Genomic DNA, 9,784 nt, shown 5'->3' with positions numbered 1-9,784 from the left:
CTTGGCTGACTTTCCCTTACGCAGCTCCGGCAGCAGAACGTCACCTACTTAAACTGGAGGATGCAAGAGGTTTTTCGCCCCGTGATGGCTTATCCAATAGAATTTTAGTATTTCATTTTAGCAATGAAAACTTATTCTTTCCACGGGGGGTGATCCTCCTTTTTTAAATTTGATGAACCAGATGGCCACTAAAGTTAACTATACAATGAATAGCGGTTGGCGGTCTTTAATTCTGTCCTCCTGTCAAAATGTTCGCTGATTGTTTTCGCTCAATCTTCAGTCGTTCCCTTCATCTCGATGGTTTCCATCGGATCCGATAATTGTAAGTGCCAGAGACTTGACGTTGGAAGAGTCCAGATATCCTCATGTTTAAAGACTAAGTGGCAGATCACGAGTCGGATCGAATAAAAAAGGAGGGCTCAAAATCATTGCCTTAGCTGATAGCCCTCGCAGAAAATGTGGATAACTCATCCCAAATCAAATGATATGTATTAGTTAATCTTTCTGAAAATGCACCTTTGTTCCAAGCGGGTCATGGTTATTTGGCAACTTTTCTAAAAATTGAAATCCCCCGTATCATAAAGCCACCGAATCCCGTGTTCCGTTGAGAGCTCTACCCCCTTTTCTCTCCGCAAATTCAAAATGCCAGACATGAAATAAGCTGAATTCCGAATCTCCCCCAAAAACCTATCAGGAACTTCGTTATTATCAGGTTAAATTAAAAAAAGGCCGTGGAAGGGATGAACACAGAGTATTGGCTTAGTGAACTCGGCTACTTGAACCTTATGATCTGGTGGATTTTGCTTCATCAGTCCTGCAGATTCTTTTCTCTACACCGAGGGAGGAAAACTGGGGGTTTACTGTTCCATTTTATTCTGTCCAAGATTGTAGCCTTTGGAACAGGCGCTTCTTTTTCGTGTTTTTCAGCCGAGGAAAGCGCGAAGCGGGGGTGGAGGGCGAGTTGCGCGCGTCTCGCGCTCCACGCCTGACCCGCGCCTGCCTTCGCTCACCATGAAAAACGCCAAAAAACAACAACAACAACAACAACGCCTGTTCTGCAAAATAAGGAGAAACTGGAGAAAACTGGAGAAAACGACAAAATCTGTAGCCGGGAGATGGGTGGTATAAATTATCTTTATTTACATGACGTACTAGCCCCAAGGTCGTACCCAATCTTCACTCTAGAATCAAAATATGGCGGACGGTCAAGGCGACGGAGTGACAACGAAAAGACAGTCTTCTAGCGAGGAAGAACCACATAGAAACTCGCCTGAAACAGGCTCACACGGAAATTCATCTACCGGTGCCTCTTTAAATCAGCAAAGTACATCGTATAGTCGTTCACAAGAGCCATGGAATGTTCTTTGGTACTGGATGTCCGTTCATTATTACCAACAATATTATTATCAGCTTTGTTCGTACATGTATTACTGGCAAACTGTTGCATCGCAATCAATGTATCAAGAAACTTTTCAAAGCCAAAGCAGTTATTCTCAGTCGACTTTGCAAAATCAAGGATCTCAACCCGGTTTATACGCTGGACAAGCCCGGCAAAACACAGCAAACGTTGAAAATCGACATGTACCAAGACCTCCGATGAACGGTGGCGTTTTCTTGCAAGGTACAGCAGTACCTTGGACTTATCCAGGACAACAAGCTGTTACAACAGGTAATGTTCGTGTTAGCCTAATTTAATTTTTGTGAACTTGAGCATACCAGAAGAGTTAAGTGTAAAAAGCTACTTTACGCTGTATATTGAAATTATAATTTGAACAGTGATCCATCTGGAACACATCAGCTGCAGTTAGTCCTGGCGCTTGCACAGCTTTCAAACACTGAGTCTATGACCCAAGCCTATTATGAGTCCCAGAAAGTGAATAAGAGTCTTGTACACTCGTGCATCATATTAAAATAACATAGAGACAGTTTGGAGATTTGTCTTTTTTTCCCGGAGCAAACCTACTTAGGAATACATGAAATTCCATCTTTCTGATCTCATACACAGTCACGAGTACTTTTTTCATCCAGAGCTCGTATAATTTTCGTTCTTTTATTCCTGTGCAATTGTTTTTGCATATTCAGCCTCACTGCCTGACGGCTCTTCTGTGTGTTCCATTGCAGATTTCACTAAAAATGTACAACTCGTTTTGCAACTGATTCATAGGAGACAAAAGAAATTCTGCGTTAACTTGAGAATGATTTCACCTTCAGCATAACCACTAGCAGGTTCAAGTTGTAGTTAATTGCTAAACTTTGTTTATGAATTTCTTATCTGTCCTTGTTTTTTTATCCTCTATACCTGTAGTTTCTGAGGTACAGATTGCACCTGTCTCAAGAAGGATATATGCTGAAATACTTGATTTTATCTTCCTGTACCTTACAAAGATTCTTGTGTTTTCAATTTAGTAAGTGGTTGCTTCTGTTTTCTTTGGTGTTAGTAGTGTAATGTTGGCCTTTTTGTAGCCACACTTTCTGTGGTGTCATGGGGTGATTTTTTGTGACTATTCTCTTTTACACATTTTCTCTGACTTACAGTCCTGTCAGAGAAAATGTCAATCAAATGTAAAGCAGTGCACATATCTCTTTAAAAAAGTGCTTTAAGTTTAGACAAGTATACCATAACTTGACATTTGATGAAAACTATTATTTTAATGATATTACTAATGACACTGTCTTAGTACAGTTTCAAAGAATTATGTTTACTTTGTTCAACTGCACTCCCTTTATACTCCACTCCATGAGTAGAAGTGATTGATGTATTAATTATACATGGTAGTCCCACACTGATAGAAATGCTCAACAGGATGATTATCACATATTATCATAATTATGACCTGTATGGTCCCCCGTGCAATTTCGTTGAAAAGCCGTATAAAACAAAGTCCCTTATAAAATTATGGCCATACAGGTCAAGTGATAGGGCTGGAAAAACCTGTAGGGCCCTACTAGAAAAGGGCAGTGATCAATACGGCTACACTCTGTCAGAAAATTCAAATACACAGCGGTCATTGAAAAAATGCTTCTTGACTGAGTTGGGTCAGGTCAATATTTGGTTCTCTGTCAGGATGGTCAAGTAGAAAATTTTCCCTTCCATTCCGCCCACTCAATCAACTAGTACATCGTCTTTTACATCTCATTTACTTACTGAAGTTACATTTGCTATAATCAATCATATTTTTAACACTATACAGTACAGCCTCAGTATTGATGATCCTAGCAGTATGCAGGATAAATGTCTCTTTTGATTAAGTGAATATTCTAGCTCCCTATGATTCTCTGTAGCTCAATCAGTAGATAGAGCACCATTGTTTGGGAGGTCAAAGGTTTAAATTTTGCTGGGTACTCAAGGTTACCTTTTTTTCTTATTTTTCTACTTTGAAAATTAAGCATATTGACTTCTTTCTCGTAAAGAATTTGCTTCCGATTCAGGCATTCTTGAGTGATGATAAATATACATTTCTACTTTCAATCTCTGACCTTTTTCATTGTGAATGGTTGTCAATACAAGAAGTTTACTTTTTCAGTGACGACCTGGAGAAATATAATCAGTTACAGTATTCACTTCTCAGTGATGATGAAGATCTGAATCTTAACATTCAAGATATCCAGGTGCTTCTTGTCCAAGCTTTGGTTTACAGACTGCTGGTGTTTGCATATGAGGTACAGATTCAGTAGAATTTTTTAAAGATAACTAAGAAATTAATACAAGGAAAAGAAAAAAATGTTAAAAAATGAAATGGGGCCGGGGATTTTTGATTTGTTGACACAGAAAATAATCTTTATAAGTGTAATGATCATAGTGTCAGGTCCACACTTTAGGTTTTGAAGGCCATTTGTTTTCGAAATTTCCAGCATTAAAATCTGACAGCAGCTCTCCTAATAATCAAACCCCTCTTTAGGGACACGTCTGTAATACTGGCATCTCTCTTTTATCGATTGTTCTCTTGATCTCAAAGATAAAGAACAAGAAAGCTCCATACATTTTCTAACTCTATTAAACAGGCAGACAATTGGCTCTGTATCTTTGATGTCCATTATTATCAAGATTTTAGTTATGTTACCTCTATTGGCATTTTATGTGGGTAAGAAAAGAATAGTTACATTCAGTGGAGGCGTAGGGGTTCTTAAATAAGATGAGGTTTGGACGAGGTGAAAATTTTTCCAAGACTCGTGACTATTCTGACTAGGAATGTTCCAATCTTTGGCCCTGTGACTGTACAATTTGAAATATTTTTCTCATGATCCTTTGCAGGTGTTTTTCCTAATGGGTGGACTACATGGGAGTTTAGGAGGAGCCACACCTGGGAAATATCTCATGGGATTGTCGGTCATTGCAACTGATAGCATTTCTACAGTGGCAACCGACCCAGCAGGTGACCGAGTGAGAATCATCCCTGGAGGAAACCTTGGATTCTGGAGGTAGGCTAGCTATAAAATGCAATTGCATAACATATACCTCTAGTCCCAAAAGTGCTTTTCTTTCATGTCCATTACACCCCAAAAAATAGAAGTTGACCCTTCTTACTAACAGATTAGTGTGGTCGTGATGTGAACTTGATTACCGGAAGTGTGATCATGATAATTATTGTTAAATGGATCTGAACTCAATTACCGGAAGTCTGGTTGTGTCACCACCAGAACGGATCGTCATGATCCATTACTGTCTGGTGACCCCCCTCACACAACATACATACAGTGATAATTTGAACTCTCTCATGACCCAACTATCAAAGAGTTGGGTGGTCAACCTATAGCCGCCACTGTCCTGTGATACCCAGATAACAGGCACACATAGGAAGTATTAATCATGATTTCTGGTAACTGAGTTCACATCTGTTTAACATAGCATGACCTGACTTCTGGTAGATGGACTTCAATATTAGATGACCAGACTTGGACAAGTTACATGTACCTTCACTTAGGGATTATTCGTAACATTTTTTGTGTTTGCTTGTGATTGGTGAATTGAAAAACCTCGCTCAGAAAAAGCAGTTTGAAAAAAGTGATATAATGTTATTATTTTGTTGGATACAAAAGTGGATGTTTTAGAATGGCTGGGAAATTTGCCCAGAATAATATTGAAGGTCGTCATCTCTCTGTAAAAAGAGTGTTTTTTTTTCTGACTTTATCAACAGATCATTTTTGAGGGCCCTGCTTAAAAACTTCTCCATGACGTTCCTGTTTCCTGTGTTTTTAACAGTCCTGTTTTTTGAGCATAGTCGTACAGCCTATGATGTCATTGCAAACTCAACAGTGGTAGTTACTAGTGCTGCTCCACCGAGACAACAGGGTAACCAATTGAATCGGAGACAGTAGGGTAGTAATTTGGCTGCTTGTTTTAGGATGTACTGTACATTGAAATTAGCATTTTTCAAAAAGTTGGTATCCTTGAATGCCTAGATTGTGATTGCAAGCAGGGAAAATTTTGATCTCAAATCCTTGAAAGTGTTTGTGACGAGTCAAGTGGTTACAGCTGTATGCTTTTGTGACTAGAGTCAACTCCCTTACATGTAATAGCGGACACCATAGGGACCTCACGTTAGTGTCCTCATGCATTGGCAAGAGTCTGTAATAGAGGGAGTTTATTTCAGTCAAACTTCTCTAATTTATTTTTGCCTGGGATCTAGCTGCTGCCCTTAGAGTTATAAGTGGGGTACTTATAAATGGCATTTTACAGTATACTTTTATTTAACCCAATGGCTACCTTAGGGCACTTTCCATTTGTCAGAACTTGCTGGCCTGACCATTGGCGGATCAGTCAGTTAGCAAATGAAATTGGCTTTTTCCAAAGGGTTTTTGCTGAGAAATCATCTCCTTCGTGCATACTATTAAGGATTTGACTGATCTGGCTGGATAGTTGTGATAAAAAGTGAAATTTTCATTATGATGAGAATGGTCTGGCCAGTCGAAGTTCTGACAAATAGAAAGTGCCCTTAGTTTTTTTTGTCCTTCCTTATACATGTATAGTCAACTGCTCTATTCAGCAAATGATCACTTTTAAATAGAAACTTTCTCAGTGCACATTCAGAGGTTGTAAACTGTTCTTAACAAGTACCTTTACTTGTGTAAAAGTAACAGGAAGCATTAAGTAATAAATTTACAAATAAATGTTCTGTTATCTCCCTTACTTTCTTTGCTTCTTTATTGTACAATTGTACTTTTTTGAAAGGTACCCCAAGCTTGGAATACGCTCTTGAAATAAATTCTATACATTAATCTCATGATTACATTGCACAAAACTCTTTGGTGTTGCTTAAATTACAAATACGTACAACATCAGTGCTGTAAAATTTTATACACTCTCTCTGAACTTGGGGTACCTGTACTGACTATTATTTCTAGTTTTTGAAAACTGATCACTGGCATACTGAAATAAAAAATGGAAATAGTTTAATTTGCTGATGTGTGCAAATTTGTCCATGAACAACTAAAACAAGAATAATTTATTTCTTTATCTCAACATCTGAACCAATAGTTTACAGTTCTTTTTGTTTTGTCTTTTAATTGTGTCCCCTTGAACTTCTCATTTAATTGTACACATAGCAAAAAGCAAGAATTAAAAGTAATTTTCAGATTAAAATACTAAATAAAGACAAAGGGAAAATCATTGACACTTGTGAAGCCTTGTAATTGATGAGAAGTACATAAAAAAGTTTTTTGCAGCTCTAATTATTATATTCAAATGTATCAAATGTATAAGTAACAAATAATGATAATTTGAACAACTTAGGAGAAAAAAGTTAAATTGGCTATGCTATCAATTTTAATACAAGTATAACAACTAACATGACCATGAATTAGAAGTCAGTACTTAATAAAATATTATTATTGCTGTTAAATGATTTTTTGTCAATTGTCACATATATACACTGTGTAAATCTTATTAAATTTGTATTTAGTAACAACATTTATTGATAAAGTAAGCTAGAAATCTACTTATTTCTTGTTTGATATGCTTGTTTGCTCCTAGCTTTCTGTCTCTTTATTAAAACATAGGATCCATAAAATGGAGCTGCAACAACTCCTGCTCCCACTATGACACACCCAGCGCTGAACACCAAACCAGCTACAACAGGGACAAGTATCACCTGTCCACTAAAAAGGGCACCACGCACTGCAATACGTTGAACTGGTTTGTCAGGTTTAAAGTTGTATTTGCAGCCCAAAATGCTGAAGCGATCGTAGTGGTTTCCCAGGAATTTGACATGATGATACTTGCTACCACATCTATAGCAGAATTCTGTGTGACACCTGTAAAAACAGCAATTCATTGAACATGGCTTTTCACATTCATTATAATTCAAACAAAGAGAAAACACTGAGACTTTATGGGCTTTTCTGACGAAGTCACGAAAATTGTTATTGATGAAAATTAATGGATCTTAAAAATAAAAGTGACAATCACATTCCCATTCCAATCAAGTTGGACAACGTTAGTCATGCGATGACAACAAAGAAGTCTGTCAAAAAGTCTGCTGCACATTCAGAGTTTTTGTTTTGCCTTATTATAAAATCTGTTGCTTAGTTTTTATTTTCTTGTTTCTGTCATCAGCCAGTCAGTCACAAAAAAAGAAAAAACAATTTCCAGTGCCTTGTTTTCCAACCCATTTTCTTACACTATTGGACAAAATTCACTTTTTGTGATGCTGAAATTTTTTCAAAAACTGCTATGGTGCCGAAACATATGGTATTGATATGTCATTACGATGTTATAAGGAATAGCAGAGGTTGATTATTCTTGGCTATAAAATATTTATCAAATAATTAATGATATTTCTAACTTCTACTTTCTACTACGAAACCTAATTTCCAAGATTGACAAATACTTATCTAGGTTTTAAAATATTTATCAATAAATGATATTTAAATTTTAATTACAGTCGCATCCTGCTTTATAGACACCCACTTAATACAAAAAGGAAAATAAAGTTCACTTTACTTGCGACTAAGAAAAAAATCCTTCTCATGATAAATTTAAAAAAAAGGAAACAACAAACATTTTTAGGTATAGGGAGACTGCGACTTCAACCTGCCTAAAACTGACACCCCATTAGTATGGACACTTTCTATGCCCCCTCCCTCCCTACCCCCAGTGTCCGTATTTAATGGGGTTTGACTGCAATTTTTTGAGAGGGAAGAAATAAAATTAATAGCAAGTGTCTGATCCTTTCTGTTATTTTAATATATTCTTTTAATTTATTAATGACATTATTTTTTTGGAAAAGTTATATTGGACACCAGACAGCTGCCGCGGTTTATCCAAATATATCTAGACACCTCTACCTAGCAGTCAGTCAATCAGTCAATCAAAAAAAGAAGAGAAGAAAAGAAAGAAAAACGAAAACAAACTTGTTTAGCTGTCCCTCATTATTCCAACCCATTTCTCCATGTTCTTGGCCAAAATTCACTGTTTTATGTTGCTGAGAAGTTTTCAAAATGTTCTATGGTAACGAAATACCTGGCATTGATATGTCATAGATATTATCATGATAGGGGATAACACAGGTTGATTATTCTTAGCTATAAAATATTAATCAAAATTACCAATATATATATTTTACTTTTACTTTTATACTACAGGTGGCTTATAGCAAGCGAAACGCATTAATCAATGCGACTTCATCCAAAATTTAACCAATATTTTTCTACGTTTGAATATTATAATTTTTTTGTATAATTTTTTTGTAATCCGATCCTTTCTTCCCGGTTTCCGCAAATATTAATGGTGTCGTTAATGGCGTGTGCGAAAGACTTTCAAGGAAAACGCGCGCCAAGAAATAGTGACAGAAGCGAGAAATGATCTACATTGCTTCTTATGGAAAGATACAGTATACGTCTTCGTAATGCATAAACAAAGAATTTTAAAAATCGCACCTGGTGCAAGACATGTGGTCACATCCGCTGGATTTTTGAATAAAAACACGACACTTAGGACAGCGACAGGCATTGCGAGCGGGTTGCCCGCGGTTTTTGGCCCAAATCTTCAATGATTTATCTCCTTTACAGAAGTCTTTGCAGGTTAAGCCGTAATGCCACGGTGCTTGACAGGCGAAACACCAAACCAACTGGCATTTCACGCAAGTAACCTTCAAATTATCCGGCCTAGAACCATCTTTTTCCTTGTCCGCCGTAGTTGAATCTGATTGCTCCGGGTGATGATGAATTCGCGAACACCCTGGGCAAGTTTTGATCAAAGGATTCTGTTCGATATCCACCTTAAATTGTCGGTATCTCTCGAACAGTCGGTCGGACACAAGTTGTTGTACCTCTTCGTCACTCATAACAGTGTCACAGTTTCCAAGCGGACACAAGATCTTTACGATAGCATCTTCAATTTTCGATTGAACGTGTGCTTCCAAACACGCGGTACATATCACTCCAGCACAACACCATGTACGAATACTGTTTTCGCTAGTTTCTAAAAAGCACACATTACAAGGAATCGACATCTTACTTTACCGTTTCAAGTACCTTTTACACTCTATCGCTACAATCAACAACAATTGTCAAGTCGGCGATAATTTAATAAAGCAGTTCCTTTCTGTATACACACGTGACCACGTCTATTTTCGGCTCATACGTCAAAGTGGGACAATAAAATGTTATTGAATTAAGCCTGTATTTAAGACTGAAGGATTTCAAATGTCCCGAACTATATTTCTATAATAAGAAATTATTAGAGAATGACCCCTACGGTGAAAATCAATAGTATTTTAGGGGTGTTCATATTTCAGGTTCCCCGTTTTTATCCGCTGACAAAACCACGGGCTCACAAGGTGTTGGG

The 9,784-nt window shown here is 37.3% G+C and overlaps 3 protein-coding genes across 4 annotated transcripts in view; 1 reads left to right on the top strand and 2 right to left on the bottom strand.

The window, feature by feature from the left end:
- LOC140946119 (vacuolar protein sorting-associated protein 11 homolog) overlaps positions 1-9,784 on the bottom strand; it is a 90,237-nt gene that overhangs the window by 22,836 nt on the left and 57,617 nt on the right. The gene's annotated exons all lie outside the window — the stretch shown is intronic.
- On the top strand, positions 1,185-6,394 carry LOC140946133 (protein FAM8A1-like). The gene is made up of 5 exons (XM_073395214.1): positions 1,185-1,669; positions 2,306-2,405; positions 3,525-3,660; positions 4,253-4,419; positions 5,136-6,394. Exons 1-5 carry the CDS (start codon positions 1,195-1,197, stop codon positions 5,314-5,316), a joined length of 1,059 nt encoding a protein of 352 aa, XP_073251315.1. The 5' UTR covers positions 1,185-1,194; the 3' UTR covers positions 5,317-6,394.
- LOC140946139 (E3 ubiquitin-protein ligase RNF217-like) lies at positions 5,568-9,613 on the bottom strand. The gene is made up of 2 exons (XM_073395219.1): positions 8,875-9,613; positions 5,568-7,251 (listed from the first exon to the last, which is right to left on the bottom strand). The coding sequence occupies exons 1-2, from the start codon at positions 9,447-9,449 to the stop codon at positions 6,933-6,935; spliced, it is 894 nt and encodes a 297-aa protein (XP_073251320.1). The 5' UTR covers positions 9,450-9,613; the 3' UTR covers positions 5,568-6,932.

Source organism: Porites lutea, chromosome 8, assembly GCF_958299795.1.
Source record: "Porites lutea chromosome 8, jaPorLute2.1, whole genome shotgun sequence".
In the NCBI taxonomy this organism is placed as follows: domain Eukaryota; kingdom Metazoa; phylum Cnidaria; class Anthozoa; order Scleractinia; family Poritidae; genus Porites; species Porites lutea.
This window is presented reverse-complemented; position numbering and strand designations above follow the sequence as displayed.